This window comes from Artibeus jamaicensis, unplaced genomic scaffold (assembly GCF_021234435.1).
Source record: "Artibeus jamaicensis isolate MK-2021 breed Jamaican fruit bat unplaced genomic scaffold, CSHL_Jam_final contig_1128, whole genome shotgun sequence".
Taxonomy (NCBI): Eukaryota; Metazoa; Chordata; class Mammalia; order Chiroptera; family Phyllostomidae; genus Artibeus; species Artibeus jamaicensis.
The window spans coordinates 62,106-81,209 of record NW_026521220.1 but is presented as its reverse complement, the minus strand read 5'-3'; the positions used below and the strand labels follow the sequence as shown (position 1 = coordinate 81,209).

The window sequence follows — 19,104 nt, the reverse complement described above, 5'->3', positions numbered from 1 at the left end:
AGTGACACTTCTGTGTGTGTCTTCAGTGAGGTTTTGTGTCTGTGTCTCACGTCCTCTCTGCAGTTCCTCCTCCACGTCATCTGTCCCTCTCTTTTCTCTGCGCAGATGAACCTGCTGTCAGTCACATCACGGGTCATTGTGTCTCAGACGCTGTAGTTTCCACGTCTGTGTGGTGACTTGGCTGTGGTGTTTGTCCTCCTGGTCTGCAATTACCGCGTCCAGTCATTCTCCCACACCCCGGAACACATGGAGTGCAAATTTCCTTAAAATCCTTGAGTAAACTATTCAATCATCTCTGAAATTTCATTCTTTTTCATGAGGGAGATTGAAATTTCATGAAGGAGAGCAGGTCTCTGTGCTGCACAGACGGTGCCTTCCTCTGGTGACTGTCCCTGAGCTGTGATGGCAGGTGGACAGGAGTGAAGCCACTCTCAGGGTGGTGCTAGGAGGGACAGTCACACAGGCACGTTCCAGGCCCACCCTGACCTGCTGCAGCTGCATCTTAGTCCGTCCCAGGGGACCTGTGTGTTCTGGCCTCAGTCACCATGGAAACTCTCACTTCCTCCTGCTGTGTCCCCAGCTGCTTCCTAGGCCACCGGGATATTGGTGCTGAACTGTCCTGCCCTCCCAGACTGAGGTTCATTCAGGTGCTGGACCTTGTCATGTTGTGGAGAAAAGTGTTTTATACAGACATGTGGGGGTGTTTGGAGAGAAGGTGGGGTCCCTTTCTCTCCTTGGTCTTTATTATTTTCTGCCCCATTTTGAATAGTTGACTGACTATCTCATCCCATTCATTTTAATCCCCAATATTACAGCTCTTATACCCAGGTTTCCAATCTTGATTTTTGGCCTCTGTGTCTTCTCTTGCTGTGTCAAATCATACGTCCTCCCTTATGATCAGAGGAAATACCGTTACAGTCACATTTTCAGTGTCCTAGTCCCCAAACTGGGTAATTGCAAGGCCCTTTGGGATAAAATGGTTTTACATGCATAACAGTCCTGTTTTCCTGATTATACACAGGAAAGTCTGACAGGGTGTCAGGCAACAGGACTGATTCTTGTTGGATCTGGAACACGTGTGTGTCCCCCTGTGTCCGTGATTCCCACTTGGGGTTCAGTGACTTACCTGGTGACAGGTCCGTCCTATGTCTACCTGCTCTTACTGACACTTTCTGAGATGCCACCAGTGCAGACCTTGGTTGGGGACTAAGTTCCCCACTGTGGGACATAGATCCTCTGACTGGTCCACCTGATGCTAAGCTGGGAACTTTCCCCTGACTGGGCACAAGCACTGCAGGCTGGTGTGCTGACCTGTGACCGTCCCCTCCCATGCCCTTGGGTGGCTCCCTCCTCAGCCTCAGCTGGTTTCCTCCCACATGTGCTCACCCATCTCAGGGGAACACTTGCAGACACCCAGAGTGTCACCTCTGTGGGACCCTCTCCTCTCCCACATGCTCCCCCTGGGCTGTTATTTCCTCTCTGGGGCCCTGGACACTCCCTCTGACAAGGAGAACCTACTCAGGGGATGTCAGGGGGTCTCTCTGGAGGGAAGCTCAGAGGCAAGACCTGGGAACTGCAAAGTGGTGGCAGCAGGAGACTCAGGTGCGGGCCGTTACGTCCTTGTGACCTGAGGCAGGGCCTGGATCTTGGCATCAGGTGGTCACAAATGTGAGTCACACTCAGGGAATGGAATGACCCTGAGGGAGGCAATTCTCTGCCCCGTGGGAACTTCCCAGTGAGGGCACAGCCGTGGTCACCGGGGCTCCAGCAGGGGTGCTGGGTGTGCAGATGCTGGTTGGCCCCAGTCAGAGTCCTGGGTGGCCACGGAGCCTGGGGCCTGTGGAGCTCAGCTGAGCTGGGAGGTTCTAGGGATTAATTCCTAAAGTTTTTCCAAAGAGAGACCCTGTCTCCACGGTGTAGATATTGAAGGGCCATTACTTGTGTACACAGGACCCCAGGAGGCTGTCTTTTTGTCAGTTGCTTCTCCAGGAACTTACACAGAAGCACAGACACAGCAGGCAGCCTGGTCCTGCCTCCCTGAATGCAGCCTGACCCACCCTCTGCACAGCTCCCTGAGGCTGGGAGGAGGGGCCACTTAGAGATCTGAGAAATGGGACCTGGGCCAAAGCTGCTCATGGCTTTGTCTGCAGTCCCCCTGCAGCTTGAGAGAGTGTGACTCCGAGTGAGGTTTTTGTCTCACTTCCCCGTCTGTCTGTGTCCCTGTGAGCATCACCACTGCTATCCCACACCTGACAGTAGTAGTCAGCCTCATCCTGGGCCTGGGCCCCGCTGATGGTCAGGGTGGCCGTGTTCCCTGAGTTGGCACCTGAGAATCGCTCAGGGATCCCTGAGGGCCGTTCTTGTTCATCGTAGATGACCAGCACAGGGGCCTGGCTGGGCTTCTGCTGGTACCAGTGAGCACTTTTACTACCAATGTTGTCTCCCCCACAGGTGATCCTGGCCGTCTGTCCCGGCTGCACCGACACTGAGGACGGCTGTGTCAGCTCGTAGGAGGACACAGAGCCTGCAAGAGAGGAAAGGACGGTGGGTTTAAGGATGAAGGACCCCTTCCCAGGAGACTCTCGCCTGCCCTTCTTGGACACCTCTACAGGGACTCTCTGGGCCATCAGTCTCAGCCCTAGTAGCCCAGGGGTCCAGCTGACCCATGAAGCCTGTGAGGAAATGAAGACCCTCCTGTCCCTTGCTCCTGGCAGGTATAGTCACTCTGGCTCACTCAGAGACAGTGAGCACAGTGTAGGGTACTGAACCCCATCCCCTTATCCTGGAGCAGACCCAGGGGCATCTGAAGCCCACAGGGAGTTCCCTGCTCAGGTCTGAGTCAGAATCAGGCTTTTCCAGATCCCTGGGGTTGGAGGTGAGTGGGAGGCTGGGAGCAGCACCTGTGCAGTGAGCCAGGAGGCCGAGGAGGAGAGGGGTCCAGGCCATGGTGGAGGTGCCCCGCTTCTGCTCCCTGAGGCCCCAGGCTGGGCAGCCTTCCTCCCAGGCCTCTCTTATCCCCTTGCTGGAGGGAGAGCTGCTGGGTATGCAAATCAGCCAGGGCTCAGGGGAGCTGCCTGAGGAGCTGGGTGGTTCCTGATGGGGGTTCAGCCTGGGAGACACTGGGAAGGGACAATGGGCCATAGAGTCCCACAGTCATTCCCAGGGGATTCTGCTTCATCCCCTGGTGCCACAGTGTGGGGCTGACACCTCTACCCCAGACTGTCTCATGGCCTCACTACTTGTCAGACCTGACCACAGCCAAGCTCAGAGGTCACATCTGTCTGCATGTTCTGTACCCTCTAGAGAGTGTTAACTGCAGTGGTGACAGTATGAGCCTGAGGTCTGAGCAGGGTCCCACCCCAGTGACTGTGTGTGAGCATCGGAGCCTGAATGTCATTCCCACCTCGTTCAGGGCACATTTCGCACTTTGAAACCAGAGATGCTGGAAGTTTCTAACTCAGTTCCACCTCCTGGGACAGGTCACGAATGCTGTGCCTCATTGTCCCCACTGTGTGCTAGTGCCAGGTCAGCCCCAGTGCTTGGAAAGGTGTGACAGTTACAGAGTCGTAGCAGGAATGGGGTGGGCTGGACAGGAATCAATTTTCTGGACCTGGGACAGGTAAACAGGGCAATTCTACAAGAACCAACTTTGAGAGATTCCGAGTCAGAATGTTACTTCAGCTGTGTCAAAGTCAATATTGTAGAAAACCTACCACTCTTTTTAAAGATGTGGTGTGGTTCTTAACATTCCCCTTGTTTTACCACAGTTAATTTTTAATAAGTGGACAGATAGTTCCAAAACATACATTATAATGATCCCCCTGCAGGGTAGATTTCCTCCTGCCCAGGCCCTCCCAGTCTGCAGGAGGCTCTGCCAGGTGGTCTCTGCTGCCCCCTGGTGGCCTCCTCACACTGGCCTCGGGGGAGCAGGTGTGTGCTGTGCAGGTGCAGAGTCTGAACCTAATGTTCTCAGGTGATGACTTCCTGATCCAGGGACTGCTGGTCCTAGCGGGGATTGCTGTTCTCTCCATAACCACTGCTGGCCTCCGGACCAGGCACCAGCAGCTCAGACCACCCACAAAAGTATGAACTGGCTCATAGCAGGGAGGAGGGGGGGCGGGTCTGAAGCATCTCTACATATCCCTGAAGTGGCAGTGTTCCTGGATGTCCTTCTGCATACAGAGGATTCAGAGGCTGCCTCTCACTGATGCCACCGCTAGTGCAGGTTGCAAACAGGGCTCTGGTGGCAATTGCCCCAAAGACTGAGACAGGAGACGCTCACCCAGCAAACACTGATTCAGCCCCAGTGTGTCTGCCAGACACTGCGTCCTGGGTGAGACGTGTGAATGGGACCAGTCCTGCCTCACAGATGCCAGTGTGCTCATGGGAGCACACAGTGGACACGCTGGTGTGGGTGACACAGCACAGTCACCATCACCTACTTCCTGTATGCCATCTTTTTGTTCCAAGCCAAACTGTATCCAGGTTTATTAAAGATACTTTCCGTGAACAATCCTGGGGTTTCAGGCAGGATGTGGACAGACAACCGTTAACTGTGCACAAGTCTCACCCTCTGTCCTCAGTGCACTGACCACCCAGAACGTCGCTGTGACCCCAGTGACGTCCTCGTCTGCTGCTCTGAACTGAGAGCATTTAGAGTGAGGGTCGATGTCTCACATTGGCATGTTGTTTAGCAGCTTTTCACAGGCCGACCCTGACTTTCAGGCATGGCCGTGAAGAAAGTGGGAAGGACTCGGGACCTCACAGGGTGGTGAGTGTCTGCGGACACCGGTCGGGCCCCAGACTTGTTGCTGCAGGAGGAAAAGGGGCTCCTGTCTGCCCACATCTCTTATTGTCCTGTGTATGTTTGAATTAAAGAATATCCTGACTAATGAGGGAAATAATAGCAGAAATCAATGAATCAATCAAGTAAGCAATCAATAAAAGTAATTACAGGGTAATAATTATGCAGCTGTTGTAGTACTCAGTTAATTAGTTGAGATCAGACAAGAATGGACAGGTGGGTCCTGTGTGGGGAGAGGCTGGAGGGGTCTCTCTGGAGGGGACCCTGGAGCTGCCATCAGGGTGGGAAGAGGGAGCAGGAGGAGGAAGTGAGTGTGGGGACAGCAGGGTCAGTGTCCTGGGGGGAGGGTGTGGTCTGTCTGAGCAGGAGGGACAGGAGAAACTAACCTGGTTGTGGTCCAAAGCCAGGTCGGCCCAATGTGACCTGAATCTGTCACACTAGGGAAACAGGGACAGGACTGACGTCACACTGAGGACACACCTGACCCAGGAATCAGAGCAGCTGAAGAAAAACCCAGGGGAAAGAGGAGCCGCGTCACTGTGGCCCTTGTCCTGTGTGAGTGAGGTAAGTGAGCAGGTGACCCACCAGGACACATGGGTGGCTGCTTCCCTTCTGGTTTGCACAGGAAGTCACACGGGACCTTCTCTCCTGATTCAGAAAATTCTGATAACACATCAGTCCTGAGGTTGAAGTTACGACCTTGTGAGAAATGTCACATTGAACCTGAACTAGGTGTCAGTGAGACACCTGAGTTTATCATGACAGGTTCCTCTTCCTCTCAAACCTTAGAGCTAACTTTGTCATAACTTTACTTTATCATATATTATAAACCACAACATACATTGTTATAGTGTGTTTGTATTAAACAGTTATATCTGTAGTGGAATTTAATAGGACGAAATGTTTCATAATTATCTATATAGTAACAATTTTTGACAGCGTTAATTTCTCTGTGCAGATTCCCATTTCTCTCTGTCTCAGGAATGTCCTCTGCTCCTTCTGGTTGAGAGCATCTGCAGCTGTCAGTTCTCTACGTTTCTGTACATTTGAGAAAGTTTCACTTTCCTTCCTTTGCTGAAAGATATTTTCTGGGGGTAAAGACTTGAAAGTGGACAGGTTTTGTTTTAGTTTTGTTGTTGCTGTTAGTTTTCTAGACACTCCGCCCCCCTCCCCCGTCCGAGTTGTTCCCAGAGAGACCTCTGTGCTGATCCCTCTGCTCCGTCCTCTCTGTGGACGGGATTCGTGTCTCTGAGGCTTTTGTGATTTTCTTGTTGACACTTGGTTTAGGAATTTGGTTGTGATGTGTGTTGATGTTTCCTGTGTGTTTTCTGTGCTTGGGTTTTGCTGAGGTTCTTGGATCTGTAAGATCTCAGTTTTCGCTGGAATTGGTACATTTTTGCCAAGAATTTCCTCAAATATTTTTTCTACCTCTCTCAAAACATCTCTGCTTCAAAGACTGTGATCACGTGGTTGTGCGGCTCCCTCAGTGCCCTCCAGCTCCTGACCTTTCTGTGCATTTATTCAGTGCGGTTTTGTGTCTGTCTCACGTCCTCTCTGCAGTTCCTCCTCCACGTCATCTGTCACTCTCTCCTCTGTGGAGATGAACCTGCTCTCAGTCACATTAAAGGTCATTGTGTCTCAGACGCGGTAATTTCAGCATCTATGTATTGACTCGGCTGTGGTTTTTGTCCTTGTTTGAAATGACCACGCTTACGCATTTTTCTACACACTGGAAGAAATGAAATACAAATTGACTTAATATCCCTGGCTACACATTCCACCATCTGTGAAATTTCATGGCCAGGATGACTGGTTGTTTTTGTTGCTTATCACAGGTGGTATTTTCTTGCTTCCAATCAGGAATATTTGATGTGCCACCGGACTTGGTGGATATTACCTTGTTGGTGAACAACACTTGTATTTACGTGTACATTTTGCCTGCTATTCTAGGTTATTGCAGATTCATTCCAGTTAATGCAAACAGTATGATCCTTCATCAGTTGTGCTCACATGTCCGTAGGTGGGACCACAGCAGTGAGGAGTCAGGTGCTAATTTCCGTCCTCGAGTTCTAGGTCTCTGACAGGCCCCTCTGGTGTCCTGATTGGAACTCGTTCTGACTGTGGGACAAGTGTGACTTCTGCCTGTGTTGTGAGCTTGGCAACTGGTCACTTGTGACTGTGTGGTTCTTGTTGGCCTCAGGAGGTTTTCTCACACTGTGTGTGTTACAGAACAGATCCTTGGGGGAGGATATACTATTATCAAACGAACTCTTCCTTTTCTGTGGGTCTCCCTGTACTAGGTTGGCCTTGCCTGCCACCAGGAAATCATAGCTCTCACTGTCAGAGATTAGTGAAAAGGAAACAAATTATTTATTCGAAGCAAACTGAGAGTAATGACTTAATGTCTTCACTGAGATCCCAAAGTCCCTTAGAATACCCACAAAGCCACAGTGCTTCCTTCCCCGTCTGCCTGGTCCAGGGCACCACATCTCAGACAAAGCAATAGAGGTCCGAGGATCGGGTAGCACCCGGTTTTTAAAAGTTTTCTGTGCTCGTGCTCAGCCGGCAGGCCTCCCTTGGTTCCCAGCACCATCAGCTGTGTCGCCAAAGTGATCTCCAGTTCTTATCCCAAACCCACATGGCACCTTCTCCTGGCCCACCAGCAAGAGTCCTTTCTCCCCATTCCTTCCACAGCGTCTCTCCTTCAGCTTCCACAGCGCTAAGAGAGAGCCCTGCATCGCTGCTGCATCTTGCTTTCCGGCTTCCTAAGCTGTGTGGCAACTTCTGGAGTCCCAAAGCTGCAGGGTCGAAACTTTTCCATGGCTGCTGGGCCTGGGTTTACTTCCAACTCCTCCCACGATCGGCTACACCTGCCAGCATTCCTGTATCTTTCTAGCTTTTCTGGGCTGCCACAGAAAGTCAGGGCAGGTGTGGCCCCATGGCGCAGAGCCAGTCACCTCCAAGCTCTCGTGCAGGTGCAGGCCCTATAACCAGGGGAGCTGCCTCCCGGTTACATCCTGGGCTGCAGTCACTCCCATCTCCCTGGCTCAATTCAAGGCCTCAGCCATTCAACATATCCACGAAACCAGTCACAGTTAGAGATGCGCTACATGACCATACCCGAGGTTGTTTTCAAAACTGTTGCTGTACAGAACAACTGTCATTGGCCCTGTTCCATGTGTCCCATCCCCCAATTCAGACTCATGGGGGTGAGGACATCTTATATTTTTAATATTTCCTGGACACCCTGAGTTGTGGACCCCATTACAAATCCCTCTTTGTCATGGAGGGCTCTGGCTGCACCGTGATACATGTGGTGATCAGATTCACGAAACTGGTAGTCAGTTCCCTGGAGGCACACGGGGGGATGGAGAACCACATGCAGGAGGGTTAGTGGGGTGATTTATCCATAGTAAACATGAGAGTGAGGATATGCAATGTGGAAATGATTGCAGACTCAGCTATAAGGTCATCCAGACCCTGAGCCACACTGTGAGAGGGGCATGACCTTGTCTAGCTGGTCCTCTTCACCAGAAGTATTTTCCAGTGAGGGCACTGCTGTGAGCTGCCAGGACCCAGCAGGAGACTGAGGCAGGGTCAGCCTGGGGAGGGGATGCAGGTGGATCCTCAGTGTCCCCTGCACAGGTTTGCTCTGTTCAGAGTCCAGGCTGCCAGGGCACCCTGGGACTTCCTGAGCTTCGCTGTTGTGGGAAGATCTGGGGACAAGCCCAGAACAGGTGACTAATGAGAGGCCAACTCACCATTACACAGATAATGAGGGTCCATTACCACGGGATGTGTGTCCTTCCACTCATGCCTTCTGTCTCCAATTCACACGAAGGCCCTGGAAACACCAGGTCCGCCCCGTCCTGTGAGACTGAGTCCACTGCTGTCCCACCCTCTGCACAGCTGCCTGAGGCTGAGGAGGGGCAGCCTGAGGATCTGAGGTCTGGGGACCTGGGCCAGACCTGAGACCTGCTTTGTCTCTGGTCCTATTCGGGCTGGAGAAGAGTGTGACACAAATGGGAAATGAGATTTTTGTCTCACTTCCCCGCTGATCTGTGTCACTGTGAGCATTGCCACTGCTGTCCGCTGACTGACAGTAGTAGTCGGCCTCGTCCTGGGCCTGGGCCCCGCTGATGGTCAGGGTGGTTGTCTTCCCTGAGCTGGAGCCAGTGAATCGGTCAGGGATCCCCGATGGCCTCTCGCTATCTTCATAAATGACCAGCACAGGGGCCTGGCCTGGCTTCTGCTGGTACCAGTAAGTGTATTTCTTATCCAGTAAATCTCCGGTCGTCTCTCCCAAGGCCACTGACAAAAAATCCTGGCCGTCTCTCCCAAGGCCACTGACAAGGGAGACGACTGGGTCAGCTCGTAGGAGGCCACAGAGCCTGTAAGAGAGGAGGGGGAGGAGGCTGAGGGTAAAGACCAGTCTCCAGGAGGTTCAGCCTCGGGGCTGTGCCTGGACTGAGCTCAGGGTTTGGGGCAGGTCCAGCTGAGGGTCCCCGTGGGGGCTGAGCCTGCAGGCAGGGCCTGTGAGGAAGCACCTGTGCAGAGGCTGAGGAGCAGGAGCAGGGTCCAGGTCATGGCGGTGGCTCCTCGGGTTCTGCCTCTGTGCCCCCAGCTGGGTGTGGTCTCTGGGCCTCTCTTATCCTCCACCAGGGGCTCCTCAGGCAAATCACCCTCCTTCCCTCCTTGGTCTCCCTGCGCAGGTGCAGTGGAGCAGAGTCCAGGGGAGCCCAGGGAGCATTTGAATTCAAGCCCTCACACCAGGCCTGTACCCAGTCTCCCCACGGTTCTCTGGGGTGTTAGGAGAGAGACTGCTGACCCCAGTACCAGTCCGTCATCCTCTCTAGTGACCAGATCATCCAGGGCAGGTGAGTTTATAGGGACAGGGGTGAGGCTGGGGTGAGACAGGCCACATTCCATGATCACACACTGTGAGATGGGTCACAGACCTTCCAGGATAATTTTTTTCTGATGTTAATTAGGAAAGACATAGAGTTTTTTGGGAAATGTAGAGATTTACAAAATATCCTGATAACACCAGGGGCATGATTCATTAAAGGAAAGACTAATGGACCACCCTGGACAACACATTATGTTGCTTTGCAGTTTTGTTGAAAGAGGATGAAAAGGAGAAGAAAGTGAGAGAAAATATTTGCAAACTAAATATCAAATGAAAAACTACTCCTAGAGTAGCAAAAGAGCTCTAAAAACTGAACAGTGAGAAGATGAACAGATTGAACACATTTGGAAACAGGTCAGTGGTTTCTGAACACGAACAGACAGGTCCTGGAAGAGACAGCAAATGGCAACAGAACATGGACAGATGCTCCTCAGTATCCAGCAGGGAAATGCAGGTAAAGATATGGGGGAAATCTGTGTGCACCTGTCAGCTGGTAAAGTAGACAAGGTGACAAGCCCCAGAACGGCAGCACGTGGGGACACATGGTCACCAGGGACGAGGCGTGTGAAGTGGCTCCGACACGGGACAGAGTCTGGCAGCTTCTGACAGCAGCAAACCCGTGGCTGGCACACGGCCCAGCGATCCCAGTTCAGGGCAATCATTTCAGACACTGCAAACGGACGTCCACAGAGAAACTGCACACACGTGTGTGTTCCCGGACCCTGGGGTGCAGTCCCCCAAGGTGAGAACCTTCCAGGCGTCTCTGCACAGGTGGGTGCTCAAACAGACTGGGACCACCCAGATCACGGAATTCTGCTCAGCAAGGAAAAGGAACCCACTCCATACAACAGCAATTTGGGGGAATCTCAGGGAAATGTGAAGTAATGCATGTCAATCCCAGAAGGCTAACTACTGTGAGAGTTATTTTGTCACTAGACTGTTTCTGCAAAGAAAAGGATTTAGAAATGAAGGAGTGGTTAGTGGTGAAGGGTTAGTGCAGGGAAGGGCACCCTGGCAGGGGGAGGTGGGTGCTGTTATGAAAGGAGAACAGGAGGGGCCCAGGGGAGATGAGACCCATCGGTCCTGAAGGCAGTTCCACACTGCCCCCTGCTGTCCGCAGGGTGAATGTCATCCTACAATTTTTAGTTCCTCCAGTGGAGTGAGTGTTGATTACTTTCAACCCTCAACCAGTGCTGTCTCTTGGTGAGTGTGTTACCTGTGGCCCCCATTTAATGTCAGCCCAGTCCCTCCTCCTGTCTGATGAGCAGGGAGCCCTCACTGGGAGGGTACGATTTTCCCAGAGTCCCCCAGACACTGATGCTGACTCAAGACTCCAATCCAGGAGCTGGACCTCAGAGCCTCACCTGTGAATCCTGTCCCTGCCCGGTCCCTCTCCATGTCCCTTGTCCTGCTCCTCCCCTGTCTAAGGTCCAGGCCTCCTGAGCCCCTGAGTCACTGTCCTGCCTTCTGTACCCAGGTGCTCTGAGCACTCAGGTCGTCACTGTGGGGGAATCCACATCTCTTGACATTAGAGTCTGTGTGTGCACAGAGTGCGGGACACTGAAATATTTCCCTGTTTTCAAAACCTCAGTGTAAGAAAAATGTAAAATACATCAATATTGTATATTTAGTTCATGTTAAAATGATAATATTTTCAAGTAAGTCAGTTTAACAAAATCTACTATGAAAACTAATGCCACTGGTTTCTTCCCATCTGTCAGTGTGGCTCCTGGAAAACTTTAGGTCACCTGTGTGGTTCACAGTTTTATTTCTGTTGGACAGGAGGCCCTGCAGGTCACTGCATCAGTCACTTGCTTTGAAATAGGAGAGAGAACTTTCTGGGACCTTAAGGAGCAGACACATCTTAGCACTGAGAGCAAGTTGTCCCCTGGGGTCGGTGAGGTTTGGTCTTTGACCTTTTACCCCAGGTACATTAGGATGTGGTCACACCTGCTGGGATCAGGAGACACAATTATAAAGTTCAATGCCACTGCTGCTCCTGCACGGAAATAGGTCGCCATCTGTCCAGGGGCCACATGTGCCTGGGAGAAGAGAGAAGTCAGGACACAGTGGGCCCCAACCCTGATGAGAGGGACACATATGGGCAGGGGTGAGGACAGGGTCAGAACCGCAAGGAGCCTGGGAGGGAGGGAGAGCAGGTCCCCTGAGATTCACAGATGGTGCCTTCCTGTGGTGACTGTCACTGAGCTGTGAGTGGCAGGTGGACAGGAGTGAAATCCTCACAGGGTGGTCTTGGGGGTGACGGTCACACAGGCAGGTTCTCTGGCCCACCCTGCCCTGCTGCAGCCATGTCTGCATCTTAGTGGGTCTCAGGGGACCTGTGTGCTCTGGTCTCAGTCACCATGGAGACTCTCACTTCCTCCTGCTGTGTCTGCAACTCCTTCCTAGGACACAGAGGACTTGATGCTGAACTGTCCAGCCCTCACCAGACTGAGCTTCATTCAGGTACCAGAACCTGTGATGTCGTGGAGAAAAGCATTTTACAAACAGACATTTACTTCAGTCCCACGGGTGGTGTTTGGAGAGAAGGTAGGATCCCTTCCTAACCTTGGTCTGTGTCATTTTCTGCTTCATTATGAACAGATTCTGTTGCTCCGAAAGCAAGTGCTGAGGGTTTTCCTTGGTAGCATCTCCTGGGCTGTCAATTTCATCCAGTGCATTTTGAATCCCCTTTATTACAGCTTTTATATCAAGTTTTCCAATTTGGATTTTTGACCTCTGTGTCCTCCCTTGCTGTGTCAAATCTTTCATCCTCCCTTATGATCAGAGGAAATACCGTTAGAGTCACATTTTCAGTGTCCTAGTCCCCAAACTGTGTCACCTGGGCAATTGCAGGGCCATTCTGGACAAACTGGTTTTTACATTCATAACAGTCCTGTTTCCCTGATTGTTCGAAGGAACGTCTGACAGGGTGTCAGGCAACGGGACTGATTCCTGTTGGATCTGGAACAGGTGTGTGTCCCCCTGTGTCAGGGATTCCATTTGGGGTTCAGTGACTTACCTGGTCACAGGTCCATCCTGTGTCCACCTGCTCTGACACTTTCTGAGATGCCACCAGAGCAGACTAAGTTGGGACTAAGTTTCCCACTGTGGGACACACCTCTTCTGACTCGTCCACCTGATGCCTGAACTGGGAGCTTCCCCCCGACTGGGCACAAGCACTGCAGGCTGGTGTGCTGACCTGTGACCGTCCCCTCCTGTGTCCTCAGGTGCCTCCCTCCTCAGCCTCAGCTGGTTTCCTCCCTCGTGTGCTCACCAGTCTCTCAGGAACGTTTGCAGACGCCCAGAGTGTCACCTTTGTGGGGCCCTCTCCTCTCCCACACGCTCCCCTTTGGCTGTTATTTCCTCTCTGGGGCCCTGCAGACTCCCTCTGACACAGAGAACCTACTCAGGGGGGTGTCAGGGGTCTCTCTGGAAGGAAGCTCAGAGGCAAGACCTGGGAACTGAGAAGCGGTGACAGCAGGGGACTCATCTGGAGGCTGCTAAGTCCTTGTGACCTGAGGCAGGTGCTTGGATCTTGGTATCGGGCTGTGACTAGGCCTGTGTCACACTCTGGGAAAGGAATGACCCTGAGGGAGGCAATTCTCTGCCCCGTGGGAACTTCCCAGTGAGGGCACAGCCGTGGTCACCTGGCTCCAGCAGGGGTGCTGGGTGTGCAGACACTGGTTGGCCCCAGTCAGAGTCCTGGGTGGCCACGGAGCCTGGGGCCAGCGGAGCTCAGCTGAGCTGGCAGCTCTGGGCATGAATCCAGAGCATTTTGCCAAGGAACACCAGTCACCATGAGGCAGAAATTCGAGGACTGTTACCTGTGGACACAGGTTCTGGCAGTCTGTCATTTCTCCTGCCCTCTTTTCAGAATTGAGTCAGTGGCCCAGACACAGCAGGCAGCCTGGTCCTGCTGCCCTGAAGCCACTCCTGACCCACCCTCTGCACAGTTGCCTGAGGCTGGGAGGTAAGGCCACTTAGAGACCTGAGAAATGAGATCTGTTCCAAAGCTGCTCATGGCTTTGCCTGCAGTCCATGTGGGGCCTGAGGGGAGTGTGACACAGACTGAGGTTTTTGTCTCACTTCCCCACCTGCCTGTGTCACCGTGAGTTTTACTACTGCTGTCCCACATTGCACAGTAATAGTCAGCCTCGTCCTCAGCCCGTGCCCCACTGATGGTCAGGGTGCTGGTGTCCCCTGAGTCAGAACTAGAGAATCGGTCAGGGATCACTGAAGTCCGGTTCTTGTCAGCATATATGAGCAGCATGGGGGCCTGGCCTGCCTTCTGCTGGTGCCAGGAAGGATAATATTTTCTTATGAGCTCTCCCTGGCAGGTGATCCTGACTGTCTGTCCCGGGTTCACAGACACTGCTGAGGGCTGAGTCACTTCAGAAGAGGCCACCAAACCTGTAAGAGAGGACAGGAGAGGTGAGTGTGAGGATGAGGGTCTCCTTCTCAGATGGCACACACCCTGCAGCGTCCCCTGTGCTCAGCAAGGTCAGGGCCAGGTCGCTTCTGGTTTTTGTGGAGGCTTAGCCTTGGGAGTCAGCACCTGTGCAGAGAGTGAGCAGGGGGAGCAGGAGAGGGGTCCAGGCCATGGTGGAGACGCCCCAGGATCTTCCTCTGACCCACACCTGAGGATATGGCTTCCGGGGCCTGTCTTATCTTGTGTAAGGGGCTCCATGCAAATCCACTTCCTCCCTCTTGTGGCCTTGCTGAGTGGCACCTGCTGGGCAGAGAGCAGCTGGGGCCAGTGGAGGGGTTAAAGTTGGGTCCTCATGTCCAGGTCTGTGCCTTGTTTGCTCAGAGCTCTGTGTGGTGTTGAGGGGACAGTGCTGACCCCTGACCAGCCCCTGCTCTCAAACTTGGGTTGAGTCTCCTCTCTGGTCTTGGGGAGAACCCTCAGTCCCCTCCAGTGAGGAGATCACAGTGCAGGGTGCGGTGGGGGTGCTGGTTACAGGCGGTGTGAGAGGCTGGAATTTGCTCCAGGACACAGTGACACTCGTCATGTGTCTCTGGGGGAGTTTTCATTACATTTTAGAAAAATGAAAAATCTTTCCCATTTTGGTCTTGGTAAGAGTTTGTAGATTTCATAGACATGCTTGATATGTAAAAGGATAGAAAATCAATGGAAACCCTTTAAAATTAAAAACTTTATTCTACAAAACTCTTTTTTATGGAGTTAATTAAAGAAAATGATAAAGTGGGAGAAAAATACTTGGCAATCAGTATCCATCAAGGAAGTATTTGTGTAAAGTTATGAAATGAATTAATACACAAAGCCAATAGCCCTGACTGGGGGCTCAGGTGGAGCGTCTTCCAAATGCACCAGGGACTCGGGTCTGACCTGGATGAGGTGCAGGTGCGAGTCAGCCAATGAGGGCATGGCAGGGCGGAGCAACACAGTCACGCTTTTCTCACGTCATTAAAAAAGTTTAAAAAATAATCAAAGCAAACAATATTCAATTAAAAAATGGGCAAATTACACACAGTTGAAGGAAAAATATACAGATGTCAAGAAAACATAAAAATGTTCATCAGTAGCCCCCAGGAAGGGAAGTTAAAACCATAGGGAGACACCTGCACCCCTGTCAGAACGGATCAGACTGGAGTGAAATCGGGGCAACACCAAACCCTGGTCAGGGAGTGAGAAGTGGGTCAGTCACTCAGTGGCGGTAGGAGTGTCAGACGGCAGAGCCGCAATGGAAAAACAGCCCTGTGCTTAGTATGAAGCTGAACATGTAATTATCGTACAACCAGTCACTGCATCACTGGGCATTTACTTCAGAAAATTAAAAACTTATGTTTACATAAGACCCATACACAAGTGTTACAGCCCCTGACTAGTCACCTCAGGCTGTTTCAAACAAATACCACCAGTTGCTTAAACTTGAAGTCAGAGAGAGACAGACAGACAGAGAGACTCTGGTCACTGATCCCACCAGACCACAGCCCCTCCCATGACTCATCCTTTGGCTTTTATTACTTCCTTAGAGTCCCCGTCCCCACACACAGCTACACTGGGAGGAAGGACTTCAAGGTACGAACTGTGGAAGACACAGTCACTCAGTTCACACCAGCGCCCTTACACATACGAGCCCCAAACTGAAAATAATTCAGATGTCCTCTGGGGTGACGGTTAAACAGACTTCGGTACTGTGCTCATTCCCAGGGTTTTCTGGTTCATCCCCTGCTGCCATCGTGTGGGGGTGACATCTGTACTTCAGACTGCCTCATGGCTTCACTCTTGGGCTGGTCTGACCACAGCCAAGATCAGAGGTGACATCTGTCTGCATAACCTCAACCCACTATAGAGCCTTAACTGTAGTGGTGACAATATGAGCCTGAGATCAGAGTCGTGCCTCAACCCGGTGATAGTTTGAAAGGATCAGAACCTGAATAAAATTCATACCTTTCTAACAGTGCTCAGAACTTTTAAGACTTATGAGTTGCTGTTCTTGGTGAGAACTCTTGAGACTGGTGGGAAGTGTCCCAGTGTCTTCTGTGTGCTCCAGTGCCAGGGGCAGCTCCAGTCCTTGAAAGGTGTGACAGTTACAGTGTTAGCACTAATGGGGTGGGCTGGGCAGGAATGAACTACCAGGACCTGTGATGGAAAAACAGGCCAGTTCTGCAAGAACCCAGCCTGAGAGAGTCAGTCAGTGTGTTATGTCATCAGTGTCAGAGGTGAGAGTGTGGAAAAGTTACTCCTGTTTCTACAGGTGTGAGTGGTGGTTAATGACCCCATGTTTACCACAATTAAATTATTTTCATTACTAATAAATGGACAGATTATTCAAAACATGCATTATAATGATCCCCCTGCAAGGTAGAATTCTGCATGCCCAGGCCCTCCCAGTCTGCAGGAGGCTCTGACAGGTGGTCTCTGCTGCCCCCTGGTGGCCTCCCCACACTGGCTGCAGGGGGAGCAGGTGTGTGCTCTGTCCAGGTACAGAGTCTGAACTTACTGTTCAGGTCGTAACTCCCTGATCCAGGGACTGAGGGTCTAAGGGGGGGATTGCTGTTTCCTCCATAACCACTGCTGTCCTCAAGACCAGGCACAGGCGGCTCAGAACACCCATAAAAGTATGAACAGGCTCATTGGGAGGAGGAGAGAGCAGGGCCAACCTGAAGCATCTCAGACATGTCCCTATGGTTGTGGTTTCATTCTGGGCTCTTATGGGGAACAAAGGATTTGAGAACTGCCTCTCACTGATGCCATTGCTAGTGCAGGTTAAAAACAGGGCTCTGGTGACATCTGCCCCAAAGACTGAGACAGGAGACACTCACCCAGCAAACAGTGGTTCAGCCCCACTGTGTCTGCCAGACACTGCGTCCTGGGTGAGACTTGTGAACGGGACCAGTCCTGCCTCACAGGTGCAAGTGTGCACATGGGAGCACACAGTGGACACGCTGGTGTGGGTGGCACAGCACAGTCACCATCACCTACTTCCGGTATGTTGTCTTTTTTTCCCAAGCCTGACAGTATCCATGTTTATTAAAGATACTTTCCATGAACAATCCTGGGGTTTCAGGCAGGATGTGGACAGACAACCGTTCACTGTGCACAACAACCCTCACCCTCCGTCCTCAGTGCACTGACCACCCAGAAAGTCGCTGTGACACCAGTGACGTCCTTGTCTGCTGCTCTGAACTGAGAGCGTTTAGAGTGAGGGTCCATGTCTCACATTGGCATGTTGTTTAGCAGCTTTTCACAAGCCGACCCTGACTGTCAGGCATGGCCAGGAAGAAAGTGGGAAGGACTCGGGACCTCACAGGGTGGTGAGTGTCTGCGGACAGACGCCCGTCGGGGCCCAGACTTGTTGCTGCAGGAGGAAAAGGGGCTTCTGTCTGCCCACGTCTCTTATTATCCTGTGCTTGTTTGCATCAAAAAACTTTCTAATGAAGAAAATAATTAGCAGAAATCAATCAATTAAGGAATCAATGAAAATAATTAAAGAGAAATAACTGTGCAGCTATTGTAGTATTCAGATAATTAGTTGAGATCAGAGGAATAAACAGGCAGGTCCTGTGTGGGAAGAGGCTGGAGGGGTCTCTCTGGAGGGGACCCTGGAGCTGCCATCAGGGTGGGAAGAGGGAGCAGGAGGAGGAAGTGAGTGTGGGGACAGCAGGGTCAGTGTCCTGGGGGGAGGGTGTGGTCTGTCTGAGCAGGAGGGACAGTGAGAAACTAAGGAGGTTATGGTGCAAACCAGGTCGGCCCAATGTGACCTGAATTTGTCACATTAAGGGATGAGGGGCAGGACTGACGTCACACTGAGCACACACACATGACCCAGGAGTCAGAGCAGCTGAAGTGAGACCCAGAGAAAGGAGGAGCCACTGATGTGACCCCTGTTCTGTGTCTGTGAGGTGAGTGAGCAGGTGACCTACCAGGACTGTCACTACACAGGGGCTGCCTCTTCCCTTCTGGTTTGCCCAGGAAGTCACACGGGACCTTCTCTCCTGATTCAGAGAATTCTGACAACACATCAGTCCTGCTGCTGAAATTACGACCTTGTGAGAAATGTCACATTGGACCTGAACTAGGTGTCAGTGAGACACCTGAGTTTATCATAACAGGTTCCTCTTCCTCTCAAACCTTAGAGCTAACTTAGTCATAACTTTACTTTATCATATATTATAAACCACAACATATATTGTTATAGTGTGTTTGCATTAAACAGTGATATCTGTAATGGAATTTAATAGGACAAAATGTTTCATATTTATCCCTGAAGTAACGATTCCTGACACCATGACACATTTCTCTGTGCAGATTCCCATTTCTCTGTGTCTCGGGCGTGTCCTCTGCTCTTTCTGGTTCAGAGCGTCTGCAGGTGTCAGTTCTCTAAGTTTCTGTACATCTGAGAAAGTCTTTCTTTCCTTCCTTTGCTGAAAGATATTTTCACTAGGTAAAGACTTGAAAGTGGGAGGGTTCGTTTTAGCTTTGTTGTTGCTTTTAGTTTTCTAGACACTCCGCCCCCCCCCCCCCCCCCCCCGTCTGTGCTGTTCCCAGAAAGGCCTCTGCCCTGATCCCTCTGCTCCGTCCTCTCTGCGGCCGGGAATCGAGTCTCTGAGGCTTTTGTGATTTTCTTGTTGACACTGGGTTCAGGAATTTGGTTGTGATGTGTGTTGATGTTTCCTGTGCTTGGGTTTTGATGGCATTCTTGGATTTGTAGAATCTCAGTTTTCACTGAAATTGGTACATTTTTGCCAAGTATTTCATCAAATAATTTTTCTACTTCCCCCAAAATGTGTCTGCTTGAAAGATGTGATCACATGACTTTGAGGCTCCCTCAATGCCCCCAGCACACTGACGCTTCTGTGCATGTTTATTCAATGAGGTTCTGTGTCCGTGTCTCACGTCCTCTCTGCAGTTTCTCCTCCA

General features: G+C 51.6%; 1 pseudogene and 2 gene segments (V, D, J or C); all 3 read right to left on the bottom strand.

Moving 5' to 3' along the window:
• Positions 1-2,132: 2,132 nt before the first annotated feature.
• Positions 2,133-2,993, bottom strand: LOC119057515 (immunoglobulin lambda variable 3-21-like). The segment is given in 2 exon segments: positions 2,133-2,524; positions 2,901-2,993. Coding segments are annotated over 2 exon segments (438 nt in total).
• Positions 2,994-8,600: 5,607 nt separating this feature from the next.
• LOC119050623 (immunoglobulin lambda variable 3-25-like) lies at positions 8,601-9,536 on the bottom strand (annotated as a pseudogene).
• A 4,015-nt stretch (positions 9,537-13,551) lies between these two features.
• On the bottom strand, positions 13,552-14,378 carry LOC119050622 (immunoglobulin lambda variable 3-19-like). The segment is given in 2 exon segments: positions 13,552-14,126; positions 14,272-14,378. Coding segments are annotated over 2 exon segments (606 nt in total).
• Between the last annotated feature and the right edge of the window lie 4,726 nt (positions 14,379-19,104).